The sequence below is a fragment of the Argopecten irradians genome, chromosome 16 (genome assembly GCF_041381155.1).
Source record: "Argopecten irradians isolate NY chromosome 16, Ai_NY, whole genome shotgun sequence".
NCBI lineage: Eukaryota > Metazoa > Mollusca > Bivalvia > Pectinida > Pectinidae > Argopecten > Argopecten irradians.
Window position 1 is genome coordinate 17,680,136 of NC_091149.1, and position 22,625 is coordinate 17,702,760.

The 22,625-nt window shown below is 32.2% G+C and overlaps 1 protein-coding gene across 1 annotated transcript; it reads right to left on the reverse strand.

Moving 5' to 3' along the window:
* Nucleotides 1-233: 233 nt before the first annotated feature.
* LOC138310502 (uncharacterized) lies at nucleotides 234-20,620 on the reverse strand. The gene is made up of 4 exons (XM_069251753.1): nucleotides 20,502-20,620; nucleotides 12,046-12,317; nucleotides 9,015-9,070; nucleotides 234-4,516 (listed from the first exon to the last, which is right to left on the reverse strand). Exons 1-4 carry the CDS (start codon nucleotides 20,543-20,545, stop codon nucleotides 4,352-4,354), a joined length of 537 nt encoding a protein of 178 aa, XP_069107854.1. The 5' UTR covers nucleotides 20,546-20,620; the 3' UTR covers nucleotides 234-4,351.
* Between the last annotated feature and the right edge of the window lie 2,005 nt (nucleotides 20,621-22,625).

Consider the following 22,625-nt stretch of genomic DNA (forward strand, 5'->3'; position numbering starts at 1 on the left):
AATATAGAGTTAGCTCCCTTGTGGGTACTATAGGTATCGGTTGTGACATCATTCAGTATTTGTGAGCGCAATTCACGTCGGTTACTCCGAAAAGTATGACGTTATGCTCGCAAACACATGATGTCACAATAAATACCTACCTACAAGGGCAGATAACTCTGTAATATGCAAATACAGAATATATGTCATTGCAATTCCATAGATCCTTGTAACAAAACATACCAGTCTGAAAATATATACAATTCATTTATTGTATCCTTTTTGTTTTACTCTCTAGTTTGCAATGTGTAACAATTCTAACTTCGTATACTCTCCCTAAAACACTTAACAAATGATTGAAGATAATTAAACAGTAGAAATACATGTAGCTACCGAGATGCTTTCCACCAATACAGCATTTCGGTTCAGTGACTTATTGGATTCCAGTTTTTTTCCCATTTTTTAACTTTTTCATTTTATATTATCACAACAAATGAATGTTTACACAGAATCAAAGTTTTGATTATATCACTCATTTTACTTTTATATGCATTACAATCGACTGATATTTATGTATGAAAATTGATTGATGTTAATAATGTATCAAAAGATTTTAAATTTAGAATAATTTTACCTTGCTTTAATTTAAAATGAGTCATGTTATCATGTTGTTATCTAGCACTTTGAATGCTGAATAAATACTTCATATATAGATATTGTTCGTGATAAAAAAAAAATGGTCAAAAATGAGTTATACGATCATAATTATTCATGTATGAAAATTATTTACAATGTAAGTGTTTCAGTTCCGCTAACACGGAATAATGAATAACCAAAATTAAAAACCATAACGAAACATAATTAATATATACTAAATCGATAAAGCAACATTATCATTTTCCTAATGAATTACTTAGATCCTTTATATTGTTTTTAGACGCCCGATATTCTAATGACCGTTTGACCACTTAAGAATACAATTTCTTTTTACCTATATTTTTTTTTCAATTATTCCGCTGATAATAAAGATTACAATGTTACATTCAAATGCATTGTCTGTTTGAAATATGTATTTGGTTATTCTAATGCTACAGTTTTAATAAAATTTGCTATTCGGGGCATGAACATTTTAATCAGGAGCAAGTTCGGTAATTTAAAAAAACAAAAAAACCAAGTAGATAGATACTTGTTAAACAAATTTGGTTTGCATACGCGAATAGCTATCAGACATTAAAACGATTACGACTTACATTCATTCAATAAAAATAGTATCCAACTTTTGTAAGTAAAGCTTTCATCTAAATCCATAATATTTATGTAAACAATATGAAAAGTTGTTATTGAAAATAAAAGTACATTTATGATGACATCACAATGAACAACAATGACGAAGTAACTAATGTTTATATCAGAAACACATTCCTTGAAGCGAAATATTTCATGCATATTGATAAACAATTATATAATTAAATCTTATTTGTTTTAAAGTTAGTCAATTGTATCGTAACAATTTTGATTCAAACTAAATTAAAAACAAGAGACATCTATCTTTAAAAAGTTAAGAAAAATCACTCTTGAGTTGTTTTATTTCTTACATATTGTGACATCCAATTCACCATTTATAATATCGAAATGAAACTTTTAAATAAATTTTATTGACAAAATGGCTACTTTATAAAAAATAACTCATGGACTGATCGATGTTCTTGTCAAATCAGTATTATTATAACAAGACATGTATACAATTATATAGAGCATCATGTAACTATGTCAAAGTCTACATAAACCAGTTTGATAAACATTACATTCAAACACAGTGTAAATTCTGTCATTCTTTTAAGTTTAAGACACGATATAATATAGACATTGCAGTTATTGATATTAGTATCATTTTCTTTTCAAGATAAATTAGAGTTTAAAATATCTCATCGCTATCCATCAAGGACTATAAAATTCACAAATATGTAATGCATGTTTTGTTATTTTTTTTAAAAATACAATACTAAGTATCAATTAAGAAATTAAATTTAAGTCATTTTCTTCACAGTGGAAAGATTCGATGTACAAATTCATCATCGAACTTACCTGAAGATCCCTATTTTTAACTTACCAGTTTCTGTAATATCCTGTCTTGGGAGAATGTTAAAGGATTTTTAAATAATATGAATTGATTTCTTTAGAAAATAAAACATAACTATGTCATACATTCGGGAAATATTTGAATACTTTTATGGTTAATGAATTCGTTGATAAAATAATAGAAAGACAATTGGCTCAACTGTACCGGATTTCAGAAAACAAAATATTGATCATAATGTTAACATAACTATTTTGTTGATTAATTGTCCGAAATATATAAATTTGATGAAATACGGTACAAATGGGCCCAACTAACATGATCATAACTTGTTAACACAATTAACTCTGCCACTTGCCCTACGCCGTTATCGCCACTTACATACAGATTCCCAATAGCGCTAATCAAAACACTAAGACAAATTTAACAACAAAGCAATGATAATCAAACCACTAGAAGGGTACACCTTATCTGGATGTGGATGATACAGATATTGCCCTACATCAGCTGCTGTAGAAATTCAAATGGTGATTTATGTAACCTATTAATATACTTCCCCTACCTCAAATTAGTTTTTGTATCAGAGGAAATATTTTCAATTTTGTAGATGCATAAACCATTTAATTACATTATATTATGAACGAGTGAGCTTCAGACATAATTTTTCTGCAAAATATTTTCATTTTATCTTAATGGATCTATCGTTGATTTTTGTACCTTCAGCTATTCTGTAAAATGCAAATACTAAGGAGATCTAGACGCTTGTTATTTTACTTTAATATGAAAGTAAAAAATAATTGCATCCCAAAAAATGAATTACACTATGCCCTATATAACTTGATGTACTGATTCCGATGAATGAATTCATGGTTGTTTTTGTACTTATGACTTTAATATTTACGTTTAAATTAAACTGAAATTTCATTGGCATGCATTGTTTTCGTCTCTTCTTTAAAATGTCAATATTAAGAAGATCTAGGAGTTGATTATAAAATGATTGGTAGAGGCTGCCGCTGTGTATTACAAATACGTACCGCTGTAGAATACATAGACTACATCGAGATGGATGAATCACCAAATAGCATATATGCAAAACAGTACAATACATTGTAAATTTGAAGCCTAACTTCAAAAACATGATCAGTAAACCCTTCACTAAAACATTAAAAACATGTTAAAAACAAAATTACACATCACATTCAAATAACATGGTATCATAATTGAATTAAACTAAAAACATAACACAAAAGGAGTTTAAAACAGACACACCAAAACTACAATACAACGGATATTTATATCTAATCTACAATCAATTATATACATATTCTCTGGGAGAAAGTTCATCTACCCATCTGTTGCAATGACTGACAAAAACGTCTCCATATCTATTACTTTTTACTAAACTTCTACCTATAAATATAGGGCTGATACTTATGCAAAATTTAACACGCAGATCGCACGTGCTTTTAATATGCACGTGGTGCCCGGCCAGCTTCTGTTTTCAAATGCACATTGAAAACAGAATATACCCTATTTCTATATCGTGACATAATCGCTTTCTGTAAACCAACTTATTTTCATCGTTTCTTAATTTCGCGTTTTCCACTGCGATTGTTGTCGCAGTTAAGACTCATATCCTTTCATGGCAATTGTTGTTAGCGATTTGTAATCGCGAAATTTAACCGCACGCGAAAACATTTTGGTTTAAAGTATTCCGTATTTGCATATTACAGAGTAATCTGCTCTTTCGGGTATGTATTGATTGTGACGTGATGTATTTGCGAGCATAACGTAGTTTTCGGAGAAAACAACATGAATTGTGGTCACAAAATAATGACGTAACAATTGATACCTACCCACAAGGTAATTAACTCTGTAATATGCAAAGACGGATTGTGCTGTGAATTTTGTTAAAATGAGTCGAAGTGTATTTTCATCACTTGAAAAATCAATGTGAATGGTATATACATCTCAACCACATGCACCTCAAAAACGTTCGCAATGGATCACATAAACTCCTTTTGTTACGCTGTGCCCTCGTGATCAGACGTTGGTCGAAGTCTAGAGTTTTAGTTGTATCAGACAAATACAGTAAATACCAAGAAATCGATAAATTGTACATTCCAAAAATGATGCAACAAATGCCACAGCTGACAATCGCACCGTGTAATAGAGGACGACTGTCAAAGACAATTTATTTGGTAAACATTTAATTCAAAACATTAATATCAAATCTAAGAGAAAGAATTTGTTATCACAGGCACAATGTAGAGGTATCCCCTTGTTTAACGACTTTTATTCGGCGTCAAAGGCGTCCTCCTCGAATTGTATGCGGTTTCCGTTAAAGAATAGGGTCTGGTTCTGGTCATTGGGGGTTCCTTTCAGTGATGACCTTATCTCACACTTGAAGCCTTCAACGTTGAAATGCATTATGATAACACTTCCTCCCTTGTGTTCTTCCTGTAACAAAATATTTAAGAAATTTATGCATAAATAAGTAAACCTTCATTAACTCGAACAGCAGGGGACCTGTTTAATAACTGTAGTTCGAGAAATACAGAGAGTTCGAGTTATCAATGGATAATCACCCATCGTAAAAGTTGAATTTGAATTTTTGTGTTTTACAACATTTTTTATAATACATGTATCTGTGAATCGTTATGAAAACATTGTATGCAATTGTAAGTATAAAAGCCGGACATAATTTAAGGCTCAAATATCACCACAGGCCTAACACCTGTTCGACAAAACAATGGTTTAACATTGTAAATATATGTATTTGATGGTAATGGATTATATTTCTGTTCAGAGATTCGAGCTATCCGCTGTTTTGTTCCATGACGAATACTGGAACACGGTCGAGAACATGCCAGTAGACAATTCTAGCATCAGATCAGACATGGACTCCGAGACTGTTTCAGGGATCGTCTCAAAATTTTTTTTTTTTTTTTTAATAGGAAGACCCCGAGGACATACAAGCTCTAGATAATTTGTCGTTGTATCCAATACATTTAAGTTTGTTGGGGTAACAGATACTGCATGGGACACAAAATGTAATGGTCGCGGGTTCGATCAGCATTATTTCTGCATTATTATTTTTTTATTTCTTTTTTTTTATCCTTTTTTTGAGTTTTTATGATTTGGCAAAATCCACTGTCACCATATGTTTAAGAGGTCAAAATACTTTAATGACAAATACAATATTATTATAAATAGTATTTAACACATTACCACTGCAAACCATACATTGTTATCTTGATTTAAGCATTATTTTTGTATATCAAAAAAAATCTTCAGTTACAAGCCGGAAATTAGAAACATAACACTCATTAGTTTTCACTATCAATAAACTCTGCAAAATTAAAAGTAAAAGTTGTAACTACAAATGTATAAATTAAAATTTTGTCCCTTTTTCTAAAAAAATTGTCTTTTCGCATCCCTCACAAAAAACTTTTTTTCTTACATCAAGTCCTTGACAACTTCTTAAACTTAACAGCTTTTTCAATAGGAACTCATCTTTTTTAATGATTTTGATATCAAATCAAAATTATTTTATTGAAGTGTTCCGATGGCAGAGAATGACATACATTGTATGCATTAATTCCCGACATAACATATTCCTTTACACGCTGTACTATCATTATGCACTTATGTTTATTTATATTTGTCAAAAACTACTGGTTAATGCAGTCAGTGCCATTGTAAATTGTAAACATGATTATTTAGAAAGGGCACAAAATTGAAAAAAAACGCAAAAAATCGCCTTTCTATTTGATATCTTGATTTCCGCGTTTCCTTCTTCTTTTGTTTTTACTTATTTCACAAAAATCTATAAATTACTTGATATTTGAATACAGACCAATTGATTGTGTCCACCATAAATGTGTACAATGTTAAAACGATATCTGCATGATATACGCCCGATATCTTGATGAAATATGATTTGAACATTTAAAAATAGACAATTCTTTTCACACAGGCACTAGGATGCCATTAAAGATCACGTTCCGTTGACCTTCCGGATTGACCAATCATAAAGGTAAAATGAAATAGTGTCCAGAGCTAACATATTTTTGTGTATGTAGTCATTTCGCCCAAACAGCATATGTATGATGGGAGCTTTTTAACGAATACGCATCCAACCGAGATAAGCGTACACGATTCAGAAAAAAAGAACATGTGTTTCAAATATGGCGCAAGGTATCTTTTAAGTTTAACCCTAATTTCTATGACGCGGCAAACCGACAGGTCCTATATTGTTGATAGGATTTTCTTTGCAGAATTATGTAAAAAGTAAATAATAATATACTATCCCCCCCCTAGTTTGAATCTAGAATCAGTGACAAACTTTATCAAGCTACATTTTAGAGATGACTTTAATATTCTATAGACTGGTGACAAATACTGATTTTACGTCATTAGTTTATGTAAAATATTACGTAGTTATTTTCTAAAGCCTACGGCGTTATGCACATAAATGCAAAAACAATGTACATACGTTCAGTAATGTCAAAGATTATTTTCACCTTTCATATAATAAATCAGCTTTGTGATGTAAGTTATGTTTTTTGAATTAAGTTTACATGTTTAGCTTATATTTATCAAGGAAAACGGAATCCAACGCGTCATCAAGAAAAATAAAGATGATAATGAATTTCGTTCTAGGCATGAAAAAATCTTTTTTTTAATGACAGAAACGTATTAGCAGTATTATGATGAAAGAAGACTTTGGTGTTGTAGGTTTTATATCTTGTTGAAAGATTTCGCACAATTATCAAGTATCCCTGTCATTCTATTCCGTAAAGATGTTTAGTTTCATCGCAAGTTTATTGCTACAGCAGAACATACCTAAAAGTTTAACAGAAATGTTCAATTTTGTCTTGTTAAGTGTACTGAACATTGGCAGGAGCAGTGCACTGAACACCAACGGGGGTATCTATTAATATTTCAGTTATGTACACGATCAATAAAACATCAAAAAGTCTATTTTAAGAAGTTTATTGACACGTGATCTAGAAATAAAACTATGACGTCACTGCTTCTTCCTAGAGTTGTGAAGTGTGATGTGGTAGATATTCAGTAGTTGCTAATCGATTAGAGGTCTAGATTGTTTATATCATCCACTACCTCTATCAGGAGATCGGAATGTGTCCTATATATACTGATAAGGGACGTTTACCTATGTGCCGGTTACATCAACAAAATAACTAAGCATATCCTCATATTTCTTATTTTTTTTTCAATTTTATATGTCTTCCTTTCATAATCCATATGTTTAGAATCGGTTTGGCTGAGTGCCAATGAAGGCCAGAACGGTGTATATACTATACATAACATTGCTTATTTATCATCATCAATAATATATTCAGGTCGGTTTGAGAGTTATTCCGCTAACAATGATATCAACAAGCGCACGAAGAAAATCCATATCTCATGAAATAATCAATATGCATCGCTCGGTGGCACAAATATCATTGATCTGTTAACTTTCTACTTCTAGGTGTTGTTAGGCATTTGATTTTCATACGTAGGTAATGAAACAAGATGGCTGTTCTTAACTTGTAATATTTGGGGGAAAAAACCTGCATACCTCAAATGCTATTATATGTATTTACGGAAGAAAAAAAAAATTGAACATAACAACTTCTGACAAAGAAAATTTAATCGTTAACCACCACACAAAGGTGAAAACTGTAAACTGTAAACTGTAAACTGTAAACAGAAGCTATTAGGAGTTATTCCACGGTGTTGGTTAGTTTGAGTCCTTTGTGAATGCGTGTAGTATGTTTCAACTACTCATGAAACACACTGTAATATCGACACCCCGCTGTTTCCATTTAAACGGAAGTTACATTTATATATACTAAACAAAAATCGAAGGCCGGGATCGGCGTTTGTTTTGTTACATATTCAAAATGGTGAATAGAAATCGATGGCAATGTTGACTTCCATTTAGACTCGGTGAGACGGTATCATGTGGACTAAAACCTCTTCACACCGCTCTGTTTAACAACACACAACACTAATATCAATTATGTTCGGGTGATTCAGACCTCACAATTTCCCTTTTAACGAACTATATTTGAATATTGTGTTTTCAATGGGCCGTGTATTAAACGCCAACAAGTTTTCAGTTCTTGAATAAGAATGATAGCTTACCACATCAATAATGCTACTTTATTAACAAGTTTGAGATTACAAATGTCTTTGGGGATGTCTTCTTTGGTCGTGTACAGAATGTATCGTCCCTGTTTATTATGTGATGATATTCAATTTGTATACCCCCGCAATCAAATGAGGGGGATAATGTAACAATCTCTGTCCCATTGCGGTATGTCCCATCCACCTCTCACGTTCTGATCATGGTATTTTGTTCATACAAATACCCTGTTATTCCAACTCCAAACAAGCATTCATTATGTAAGCTAATGAAATGTTAGTTAACCTCACAACATGACTTAACAAAATGTACGAAATTAGTTCACTATGCGTGTCCAGCTCCTTGCATGTCTTATTTCTTTGTAATGGAATACAATTTAAAATTGTTATTTGGACATTTATCTGCGGGAGTATTCTGATATCATATTATTTCTTTGGACTAAAATATACGATGTTCTTCCAAGATGCTCCCCGTCGATAGAGTTTAAACGATTTTCATTTGAAAACAACGATTTTGTCGAGACTCAATTATTTCTAATACTTTTATCTTTAAGTACAATTAGAAGCTCAAACTTTTAAATGGTGGTAATGGCGTTAAGTAAGTAACTAGTGTAACTGAAGAAAAAATACTAATTCGTCTGCTCCTGTTTTTGATGGTGTAAAAATACCATTTGTCAGCGGTGTAGCATCTTTACGAAAGATAATCTCAAAAAATCGAAGCAGGCAATAGTCTTTAAGGAAAGATATGTCGAACGATTTGAATTTGGATTGTTGTTATGGATAGGTTTGTTTTACTTACCAAAATGTAATCACTCAACTTTTCTCCATTCACGTACAGAATTCTGTCTGATCGATCTGAAACATAAAACAACAAAAATCAGACTTTTCAGTGAATTGTCTCCCTTTGATGTTTGTGAAATGTGAAGGAAAGCATGGACATTAATTGAAAATAAACAATAAAACTGAATTCAAAAATAGTTTTACGTGTAACTTGTATAAACCGAATCACTGCTTATTCCGATGTATTTGTCTGGCATTTTCCTTATTACTTGATAGTCATTAAAACTGACATAACCCGGAAACCTTACTATACTGGCCAATATGCTGATCATTTAGAAATTTCATGACAAAGTAAATATTGTGCGTGATTTTGCACTGAAATGAATTATGCATCTCAATTTAACGCAAAGCTGTGCACGATGTATCCTTGCTTATTATCTGTATTTAGATATCTGTACTATTAATATTTTAATTGGTGTCTTGTGGTATTCCATAAATAAACTTCTTCTTGAAATGGAAACATTTTGTTTCAAAATAATTATTTTCATACCTTCTCAATATGTATGTACTTTTTATTTATTTCTGAGCGTAACCGTTTGCAACAAGGAACCGGTTCCATCAAGGTTCTATAAAGTGATTTTGAGTTTTCGAATTAATCCCTAGGGAGACATATTTGTGGTTTGTCTGTTTATCATAATAAACATACACAGATAGTGTAGTGAAAAAACCAGCTTACGTTCTTGTAATGTTCTTTGATTAAAAAAAAGAATATGTACAGTGAAAATATTATGCTGCCAAAAACAATGTTATACCGTGGTTTCGATATAGTTCGTGTTGTCCTTGGAAAGAAAAAATGATTTTTTTTTCTGTATATATATATATATATATTTATCTACATTTTGTATATTTCATTTCAATTTCAAAATATTTTATTGGTAATACAATAAATATTAACAAAATTATAATATATATAATAAATATTAAAAAGTACAATGTACATGTATTAACAATTTGATTAGATAACAGGCAAAGCCTATACAAATCCTTTCCAAAACATTTGGTATATTGTCAGCAAGGTGTCATTTGGTCTACAAGTATACATGTTCAAACGCGTCTGATAAATTACGCTTGTAGATACAAAGATTCAAATATATTGATTTCATTTATATCTCTGTCTTATTTTATATTTATTTACAAATCATTTAAAACAATATCACCAACAAAATCAACAGTTACACCACGACCTTGAGTAAAACATGTGCCCATTAGGACCATATCTGGTTTTATTGTTTATTCTAACATTATAACCTTATTTGCAATAAATATTCACCTTTCTGCTTAAATAAATAAAGTCCATGCATGGCTCGATTTTAATCAATATATTTTCAAATAGACTATTGTCCATCATAACGACATCGTAGCATATTGATTTCGGAATACGTTGCAATATTTTTAATTCGGGAATCACATAGATAATTTCGTTCACCTTGTTTGAGGTAATGACATTATCAATTCAATGTTTCTTAATAAAAACTGTAATGTATGTTGAATGAGCACAAGTGTGACTGAGATATGTTTGTCGCAAAACCTATAAATTGGTTGTTTTTGGCGGATTTCGTTATATCCTCTGAACACATCAAAAGAGAACAATTATTTTACTGAATTGAAAAACCTATCTCGAAACACTATTCAACTTTATGTTATTTTGAAAAAAAAATGGATTACAAATTTAAAAGTTTTTATACATTTAAAATACTTTTTCAGACAATTTTCGACAGTAAATTCATCATTTAGGGAAAAAATGCCAAATAAATGACGACCTCTGAAAAAAATGTATTATCTATTTATCTAATAATAATAATAATAATATTTTTTCTTATTGTTCATCACCTAAACTCTTACTACAAACTGATATTATATACTCCGTTTTTGCATATTCCAGAGTTTGCTCCGTTGCGGGAAGGTATCGATTGTTACCTCATTCTTTTGTAACTCTGTATTATGCAAATACAAAATACTGTACAGTGGTTAAAATTCGCGGGCGGTTTAGTTTCGCATTATTCGCGTTTTACCTGATAGTCACGAATTTTAGACACTAATGTCAGACATGTAATGATGTAATGTCGTATACACATATGCAATAAACAAATTCATGAAAGAGATGAACCACAAAATCCGTGAATATTGTCCGTATAGGAAACCGCGAAATACTGACACCTTGAATTTTAAACGATAAACAATATTTTGTTCAAAAATGTCTGTAATAATTACCTTCTAATGGTTTTTGAGTCCATTTGGAAGATATTGTTATTAACAGTCGCCTTCTGATTGACGTTTTTGGTCGATTTGATGAACGTCAATATGATATTTAAATTTGACAATAGGTCGGCTCGCAAACTAATATGTTTAGTTCATCATGAAAAGATTATACAGTTCATTGAACAACATACGTAAACTGTCCATTAAGGACGTAATTTACATGATGTAGTTCAAAGGTGACCTTTAAACAGATACTATTTTGAACTCGGAAACAAAAGCAATATACTAATATAGAAGTAGGACAAAACAAACCCCAAACATGATGGAACGTTACATCAATAATCATAGCCTTTGGTTTTGTGATTTAAAGGGTAACAAAAGGTAACTAACTTAATCAAAATAGAAATTGAAACAAAGTCTGTTCTCTACCAGCAAAAGAAACATTTGAGGCAATTTTTGAAAATAAATATATAACAAACAAAAAACAACATCTGTTACCACAACAGGGAATTCTTCAGATAAGTTCATCAACGTCACACCGGAAAGACACTGATGTCATATTTACAAAGTACTGGTAACGTCACACGCAATAGACACAATGGATGTCACTTTCAGCAGGGCCATACTAACGAGACCAGATGTACATCATAGATGCCAGTGACGTCTATTTGATACATTATTTCATATTGAACAGAATGATTTACATCAAATGTTGTAATATCAAGCATACTTTGATGACGTCACACTTTTCAAACAATAGCGATGACGTCACCATTAAACAAACTACTTACATAGTCTGACGACGTAGAGTTTTTCCTGACGTTCATTTGGTCCGTACATGAATTTCCATTCCGAATACTCCGGGTCGAAAACAACGTCAGGTGCGAATGGTGAATCATCATATGTAACGTCTTCCCACAGTTGAGCGCACGGTTGAGCGCCTCCGAAGGTGTCTGGGGGAGGGTGTTGGTACTGTTGATATGGGGGAGCAGCTTCAGCTTGTCTGGCCTTCATTTCCCTTTTCATTTCTTGTTGTTTTTTCTTTATCTTTAAATTTTCCGCCCTGAAAATTTTTTTGTTGGTTAAATGATATTTTAATAATAATTCAAAAACAACAATAGAAACAAAAGAAAAAAAAAAAAAAAAAAAAAAAAAAAAAAAAGGCGAACAGCAACAAAAAATGTCACCCTTCCAATTCATATATAATCTATTTTAAACACATGCAAGGCTTGCGTTGAAATGTTTACCTGAATATACCGACACGTCAAATAAAACGTATACATGTAAGTACTTGATCTTGAAGTTGAGCTTCAGATTTGATCTTCACCATTTAGTTCGCCTTCTTCCCATTTTGATATACAGGTTTCGAGATATTAATTATATTTTACTCAGCATTCAAATAATCTCCGTTTCTATGTTTTACTCTTGTTACTCTATATGATTTTTTTTCTTTAATTTAAATATTCCGCCTTTAAAGGCACAGCTCTTATATCTCAGCTGCATCTTTTCTGACTTATTGTTACGCTTTCTTTAGGTTTAAATATAATCCTTTCAGGATTTATATTTCATATATGTACATGTACGTGTATTTGTTGTCTGCATCATATTACGGTATAACGCGCCGCAAGGGAGCTAACTATGTAATATGCAAAGTCGGAATAGCATTTATGAAACGTTTTTCTAAGAAAGTATTCGAAAATGATCTTTTAACGGAAATAATTTAGTAATTTAGAACAACCTTACAGTGTAATAATTAAAGATAGCATGGTATATTTTAGCATAATCCTCTTGGTACCCAGTGACTCCGATCATTGTAATATGTTCCATATGTCACCAGTGGTGCACGTGGGTATTATATAACATGAGCACTTTCATTAGCTGACAATACCCTGTGACGTCATGACATGACTCTGTAAACAATGGCGTGACGTCAGGTGTTGAGGCGTCATCACAAACTGGCGGTCTCCGCTGAATTAATTGAAATACATTTTGAATTTGAGTCTTGAAAAGTATGTTGTTGAAATTATGTTATAAAAAACTGTCTTATTAATAACGTCTCTGAAGTTTGACTAGCAAAAATAAAACTTTGCAGACTCATTTCATAAAATCATACATGAAATTAAAACTCATTTAGGCCCTGCAGGTAGGGCGTTAGAATTGTACCTGCTGTCCCTATTGCATGATCGTAAAAGGCGACTAAATTTAGGATTTTATCTTTTCTCATCTTCCTAACTGACTTTATCTTTGCTATTGCCTCCCTTGGCACCGCCTCATTTTTTGCCTCGAGTTGAGCGTTCGCCCCTGTGAGGATGACTCTTGGTTTTGTCCCCTGACCGAGACACACCAAAGTCTATAAAAATGGTAGTTTCTGCTCCTGCTTAGCGCTCAGCATACAGGGAGAGGGACGACCGGTTCGCTCGTTGTCAGTATAATGTGACCGGGTGGGGTGTGTTGCTAAGTGTCTTCGGCGGCATTATTCAGTGATATAGCACTATAAAAAGGGCAACAGTTCCACCATACAAGAAGACACAACATGAATATACCGCAGTCTCCCAAAAACATACCTCGCACAACATACACGCAACACACCGCATACAATGGAGGCCGTCCTTACATGACCCTGGCTGTTAATAGGACGTTAATTAATCAAACAAACAAACAAACAAGAACACTATATTTATTTACCTATATATTATTCGTTCATAACAGAATCGCTATGTTATTATTTGAAATTATCAATGGGTTTTGAATGCAAATTTGTCTTCTGTTGTTTGGTAGTTCTTTGCCTCTTTTTCTTGTATTCAATATCTCTGTTTGCCTCAAGATATAAACGCCATTTTTGTGATTGATTTTAGATATGAATGCTAAAATTAAGGGTCGTTTCCATATCCCATTTGGTTTCAAACATCAAAACAATAGCCTTTCTTGCTATTCACATGCTTCCACATAAGGCCATGTTTCTAATCACATTTAGATACAAACTATCCGTTAAATATGTCACTTTAAGGGGCGTTACCAATAAAAACGTGGGTTTGTTGAGCCATGAATGAGAGCTTGGATGAAAGCAATTTATATTTTTTTTACAATATCATAAAAATTTTAATTTTGTTACCAAACTTTTATTTTCTAATTGACCTAGCACTGCATTATGATATTACCTGTAATAAATAGGCACACCTGGTGATTTTATGATACTACCTGTAATAAATAGGTACACCTGGTGATTTTTATGCTAGCTCAGCACTTTAAAATTATACAAATGTTAAAACCTTTAGGACAAAAAAGTAATGGATGCTGAATAAATACACAATAAGAGTCTGACGGATCCTTTTCAACCTATACCACATATATTTAAATACGTAACTAAATTGATACGTAGGACGGCCTGATCGATACTCGAGTAGACAGGGGTTGCGGAGCCAGTGTTGTGTATTGTGACAGAATACTAGGCCTACATTCCTACAGAACCACAGATCGATGCACAGTAACAAGTCAAGCGTACATATAATAGGAAATGCTAGAAATAACACTGACGTGTTCTGTGGACGAATGCAGGAATGATGTGTGAACCGCCACACTCTGTATATCCATCTATTGCAGTAAAAGTTATTACCAGTGACATTACTTCTATGTTTATATTAGCAATGACATTGGTGCGATATTTTTAGAAGTGAAATTATTATTATATTTATCAAACGTAACATTAGGGCGATATTTATCGAAAGTGACATTAGTGCAATATTCATCAGAGGTGGTAACAAAAGGGTGATATTTATTAGAAGTGACATTAGGGCAATAGTTATCATAGGTGAAATTACGACAACGTTTATTAAAGGAGATATTAGGATGATATTTATCTGAGATGACATTGGGTAGATTTAATCTGAAATTACCCTAGGTTGACATTTATCAGAGGTGACATTGTGGCGATATTGTTAGAAATGATGTTTAGGCGAAATTTAGCTGAGGTGACACTTGGCCGATATTAATCTCTGGTGATATTAGGGTGATATTTATCACAGATTATATTAGGATGATATTCATCAAAGTTGACATTAGGGTGATATCTATTATAGGTGACATTAGGACGATATTTATTAGAGGTGACATTAGGACGATATTTATCAGAGGTGACATTAGGGCGATATTTATCTGAGATGACATTAGGGCGATATTTATCAGAGGTGACATTAGGGCGATATTTATCTGAGATGACATTAGGGCGATATTTATCTGAGATGACAGGGCAATATTTATCAGAAGTGTCATTAAGAGGATAGGTTTATCTATAATGAATAGGTATCCCTATATATAAGTGAACACTGTTGATTAGTCTCTGTTTTGCATAATAATGTTATGGTATTAATTTACATACGAGGACACCATGGAATTCAAAAATATATTCTAAAGTTCATTTTGCTACATTCTGATAATGTTAACGAGATGGTTAATCTAGTTTTTCCATACTTGAATGACAAAAATATTGCTAAACATTACAATTATGTACTATTCCTATAAAATATTTATCGGGTGGGGGACATTTAACATATAAATGCACGACGTAGTCATTCATATTTAACATAGGTAATTCGAAGCTGTCCGTTTAACATAAAGTTTGTCGGATGAATTACCCTGGAAATACCAACTCTTTTAAATACGTTGGATCCATTAGTTTTCATACTGTTAGTAAACAAGTTGCAAATGGTTCACTTGGTTGTTTAAAACCAAGTACCGTACAAAAACCAATGCTATTTTTAATTTGTTCAATCCATTAGTTTTCATACTGTTAGTATCATAGTTACAAATGGTTAACGTTCATTGAGTCAAAAACACTATCGAGCATAAGAAGTGGATTTCAAGACTTGTTTAAGAGTATAACTTTTCACGTTAGGTTGTATTCAAAATATCAAAGATCAAATATGTTTCGTTTCAAAACAGTAACGTTTCAAAGTTAAGAACCCTATTCCAACAAATAAGTTTCAAAAGCCATTTTTCCAATTTTCTGTGGTAAGTCAATAGTTTATTTTCATAGTTATGATCGACGGTTCGCAATTCTGTATTTGCACTTTTCAGGGTTATCTGCCATTGCAGTTGGGTATTGATTGTTACTTCATGTGTTTGCGAGCATGAAGTCACACTTTTCAGAGAAAACGACCAGAATTTCGCTCACAAAATAATGACGTCACCATTGATACCTATCTGAAACAGAGCTAAATTTGTAACATGCAAAGACGAATGGAAAAGTATAAGTATTAAGACAATGGGATAGGAACGACTTAAAACGATTTCGTTATGAAGAACAAATCATCATGCAAACGTTTTGTACACATAATAAGATCACTTATATTATATAGTAAGATTACTATTATTTTATAATATTTATATTTGCCACAGAGACTCCCAATACTCTAATGATAATCGTGATCTGCATTATTAGCCAATAAATGCAGCCTAGACTTGGTGTAGCAATATCTACATAAATGATCGTGAGTCTTGCTTACTAATACCATGTTAGTTTGCGCGGGAAAATTGATATTGTAGTTGAATGAACCAGTTTGGTTATGAAACTTATAAAAAAAATCTTTAAAATGTCTGGATAATTGAAAGTAAACTGAAAAGCTATTAAAAAACTTTGAAGTTTTGTTATCTTTTCAATTTTCTATAGGGACTATTTTCTTATCACATTGAACTTGGCTGTTGAGGTTAAATGGCTGAAGCGGGAAATTCAAATGTTCACTTGTATTTAAATTATGATTTACTTTGAACTAAAAAATTAAATGTAAATATAAAAATTAAAGGATTGTTAGATTGCATTTATTGGAGATATAAACGCAATCTGGTTGGCAGATAAATATCTGCTGGCGAGGCTAAGCCGAGCCTGATACATGTTTATTTTGGACCCAAAATATTTCCGTATTCGGTCAAACTAACAAACTGTGTAACAAATGTATCCCGTCGAAGACCCTTTCAATGAAGTAACTGCAAAATGCAGTGTGTATTGAGTATGGAAACCAAAACGACCAAAAACTTAAAACAATTTTCACCTCATTTAAGACTAGAATGCGTTGTCATGGTCCATTTCTGTTAAATAATCCTAAATAAGTGTTGCCGATTTCGATTTGCTTTAAAAGTGGTCATCAGTGCTATCATTCAAACATTTTGTCTCCATCTCGTTGAGTGCCGTGCCGTGAAGCGTTACTTGATCGCCATCTTGTTGCTAATGACGTTAGGGGCAAAGAACGAAAAGTCTATCGTCCAAACATGATAGAATTTCTACTAACCTGATACGACTATATCTTGGATATCACGTGACGTCATTTTAACCAAAAGGAATACAATATTCTTATCTGAGGCGGGATAATATATGATATAATAATTAATATTATAAAATAAAATTTCTTATATTATATATTAAGCTTACGTAATACATAATATATGATAGTGAAATTTAAAATGTATCCACATCAAGCATGTTTTATCCAAGTCTTAGTGTTTTTCAAACATGTGAACAATCAGCGTAGTGACTCGAATCCATGTTAATTGATATGGTAAGGAAGACAAAAAGTTAACAGAGGTAAGCGGTGTTGATTGCAGAGATAATTTATAAGCGTATATGGATTTGAGAATTTTAATTTTCGAATTTTCATTGCCAATATTATATTGACAAAACTGTATAATGCCAAAAAGATTTGACATAACGTCTGAATGCCTATTCATTTCCTCTTATGTTCCGTTTGAGAATGTTTCTTTCTCAAAGATAGTTATTTAAACATTTCTCGTTTTATCAGATGTGCCGCATCGTCCGGGTATTTTTCGGTTACAAAAATCGCAAATACACTGTACTACTTAATCTTGAAGCCTAAAATTTCTGCTTGATGTTTGCATTATGTCCAGAAAGGTACATATGATATATTTATTACTTATTTTAATTGATTATTTTTTTCTGACACCTAAATAACGTTCCATTTTAACACGAATGCATTCCCGAAAAACTTACCAGTTATACGGTATTTAAAGGTATTTGATGATTTTTATTGTATTTTGACATACATTTTGTAATTGATAATGGGAGTTAACTTAATCTTATAAATATATTCAACGATTTAACAGAAAATTTTAATGTAATGCTGAAAGTCTTATTATTATACAAAGTGAGAAGATACTCAGTAAAGTTTGCATTAAGAATAGGACCAATATGCGGGTCAAAAATTAACTCAGCAACTTTGGTTTGGGAGGATCATAATTTTTAAAAAAAATAATGTTTTCCATATAAATTAATCTTTGCATTCATATGATACCTGAAACAAAAGGAATAACAATAGTAAACAATACCTATAACAGTAGTTCTTGTAAGAGCCGACTAATTCTAATACAATAGTGTTTAAAAAGTAAAAATCACTCTTCACCATTGTTTTATCTTTCAAGCAGGTGCATTTTGCATCTCGAAAAGTGAGACACTCTCCCCTTTTTAGTCAAAAACCCTTTTTTATATATAATTTAAAATTATCTCGCCTTCTGAACCGCTGTTTTAACCTCTTAGTTTGTTATTGTAAAAGCAACGTTTGCAAGATATTTTTATTCAAGAAATGAGAACTAGTTTAGAAAAATGCATCGTAAAACTCATCTCAACCATTATAAATCGTATTATTTTTATCCGGGAGATACACATCGATATGCAAGTTTTTTTTTGGTTTTTTTTTAATTTTTTTTTTTAGAAAATGTCCACTTATTGACTTAAATATTAAAGATGCTCCACCGCTGACAAATGGTGTTTTTTCACTATCAAAAACAGGATCAGACGATTTGATATTTTTCTTCAGATACAAATGTTACTTACTTTACACCAATACCACCATTGAAAAGTTTTAAGTTCAAATTATACTTCAAGTTGAAAATATGAAAAAAAATAATCATTTGCATCCCGAAAAAATTCCGTGGCACTATATCCTATATCGAATGAAGTATTGATTGCGCATGCTCCAAACGCAAAAGAAACTATTTTATATCATTTTTTGTGTTAATTAGACATATATATACATGATTAAACACCAATTGTTGTTCAAATGAAGAATACCATTAATGCTCTGTCGGCGGTGGAGCATCTTTAAAAAGCACTTGATGTGTCGAAATTATCTAAGTGCCACTGTATGAACATGAAATAACAGGAAGCCATTTGCAATGTCTAATTAAACAATGTTTTTTCACATCGAAAATTAAGAATTTAGGATTTTTAAAGAATTAAGATATTAAGCAGTGTCATTTGTTGTAAAGCTGTAATTTATTGTACAAGTATTTCAACTTACAGATACCAATATACTTCACCTTAGGTGGTACTTTTTAAATATTTACATATTTGAAAACGCAAAGAAAAATGAAATTGAATATTTTGAGACATAAAGACTTTTTGTAAGATCTTGTAGCAGTTTAGCTCGTTCTCTCGATATTGTGTAGGAATATAAAAAAATAATTTAAATAAATATATATATATATATATATAAAAACAAACAACAACAAAAAACCGATCGATATCAGGACGTCCTGACGAAACGCTATCGAATCCAGGATATTTGAACACAAAAATTTAGAATGATAGTTTGCTATTATAGAAATAAGAACTGGTTGTGTAAGCACTCATATTAGTATTAATGCAGTCCCTGTAAAACATGGAATAACTCGTTAGTGTTTTCCCGAGAGTAATATGATTGTATTTAATACACGGTGCGTGGATCACCATAATCAATTAGTCATGCGAGAATCAGCTGTTGGGTGTCCCAGGATTCTTGTGCAAACAATGTTCTCCATAGATATGTTATTGGAATGGCAGCCATTCTACACAGCCAAGAAAGGTCTTTATTCAATTATTTCGAATTTCTTTCTCTTAACATATAGTGTACTTATTTTGAAATGGTTTGACATAGACGGAATATTATGAAAAACATTGAAATTATTAAAATGATAAACCATTGCTTGTCATATCACATATAATGCACCTTACGATAAGAATACAAATCCTTCATATATATATATGTGTGTATACTATAAGGTTTGCATTGCACACAATTTCGAATTATGCTAAGGTTGCAAAACAAATTGAAATGTTTCAATACCGGACACACCAGTGAAGGTTATCAGTAGAGGTCATGGTATTCCAGATAAGATTAGTAAATAGACATCATTAGTAACATTTTACATTTGTATTGTAAAACAATATGTTGGACTACATTCCAAAATGTTAAAATATACTTACTTTCTCTTCTGGGCAACACGGAACGCTCCAAGTACAGATGACATGTTGACAGAAATCGGATGGTCTTGCAATTCGTTCCCAGTTTCAGATCAAGTAATGCTTACCTTGGTCTACACACCAGGTGGAGCTACAGAAACTGTCGCCGCGTGGTCGCGTGGCAACCAGGTATGGCATGGGACACAATCAATAAACACGGTGAGTTGTATGTCAGTTTCAATGGACTGAACAACTGTACTACAAAAATTGATTCTAAGATAATCGATGTATTTTTTGAAATCCATTCAGGGATCTTGTGCAAGTAGTTGGATTTCTAATAATGTCGCACGTGTGTTGTAATAGTTCACAGGGAAGGTTTAATTTAGGTATACCAATTATCGTCTACATAAAGAAAACCTTGCAGCCTGTTATGCAAAATGCGTATTCTGCATCAGTGCTTACAGGTAGGCTTCATTAACGATAAAAGAACTTGCGGGTGATATTGACAATTACAAAAGTAACTGTATAATATAAAACCCCAGAATATTCCGAATTTTATAACCCAAGAGTCTTTGCAATTTTCTGGCATTTTGCCTGATATTCCATATATATTTCTTTTCTTGATGTTATTTCCTGTAATTTTTGTGTTTTTTTCCCCATCTATTAACCACAAATTCACTCGAATTAATTTCGCGAGTGTAATTTATTAATAGAATATGTGACTATTTAATTTGGCGTTTTCCGTTTTGACGACTAATTTACCGAAATTACATCGCATGCGAAAATAATTTCGGCTGCAAAAAAAAAGTCTGTGTCATTTCTAATTCACTCTAAGATGAATTCGAAGTAGATGACTATTCAAAGATGTTAATATCCTTAATATGCCTTTCTACCAATGCAAATTAAAGATTGGATGCATGCTTCTGCTATCTAAACACGGATATGGCCAGTGCAAAGTGTTACATGTACTGTAAACCAACTTTTCGCGGCTATTAGACTCCATTATCTCAATTTCTAAATAAATTCGAATAACTTTATTCATTAGCAATTCAAAGGAAGATATAATTCAATATAAACGTAATTGATATCAATTTGCGGAGATAAACTTTTGCAAATTACTTCGATAGCGAATTTCGTGAACGTAAATCGTACGCTAAAGAAAGCTTGCTTACAATATACGATACATGAAAACATGCGGTACCTTTGCAATTTGAATATATCAAATATATCAAATTCCTAACTGCAAGTCAACACGATTAAACCCGTTATATGATGCACGGAAATGCACAATACCTAATCGTGTAACTGTGGAAGTAGGAACTTGTGATAAACAGATCCGTCCTATTCTGTCCCGTTTGAATTAACAAGATAATTGGTTGGTTTTTATTAGTTTAACGTCCTATTAACCGCCGGATTCATGCATTAGGACGTGTCAGGTTTGTTGGTGGAGGAAAGTTGGAGTACTCGGAAATAAACTACCGACCAGTGGTCAGTAGCTGGGAATTGCCCCTCTTGGTATTCAAAACCACAACCTATAAGTGCAGGACTTGTGGTAATACATTAGGATATCTTATACACTCGGCCATCGCGGTCGCAACCAGACAATTTAGAGTAATGTTTTGTCCTATTGAATTCAATATTTTTCAGCAATATTTAAGACTTGATATTCTTAGGATTTTCAATTTTATTTTCTATTCATATTAAATCCTACATTTTAATTAGCCGATTTTTTTCATACTTATGTGAAGAAACAAGAGGCCCATGGGCCTTAACGGTCATGAGTTCGGATACAGAAAGAAACAAAGACATATAAACACTATATATTGGCCAATCCGGCCCTTGAAGTCAGTCAGTGATTTTATAAATTTTACTTTTTAATCTATGAGGATTATTTAGTCCATCAAATCTGTTAATTTTTATCCTTTATAAACAATAGTAAATTTGACCCCTCCCCCAGGGCAAAATCTGAGATCCCAGGGTCATGAATTCACAACTTTTGTAAAGGGCCTTAAGACATTCCAATCTATGAAGAGTATCAGGTTCCATCAAATCTGTGAATTCAGGAGAAAATTTTTGAAATTTTAACCATTTTGACTCCTATTGGCTCCGTCCCTCTGGCCCCTGGGAGTCGGCCAGGACCAATATGGA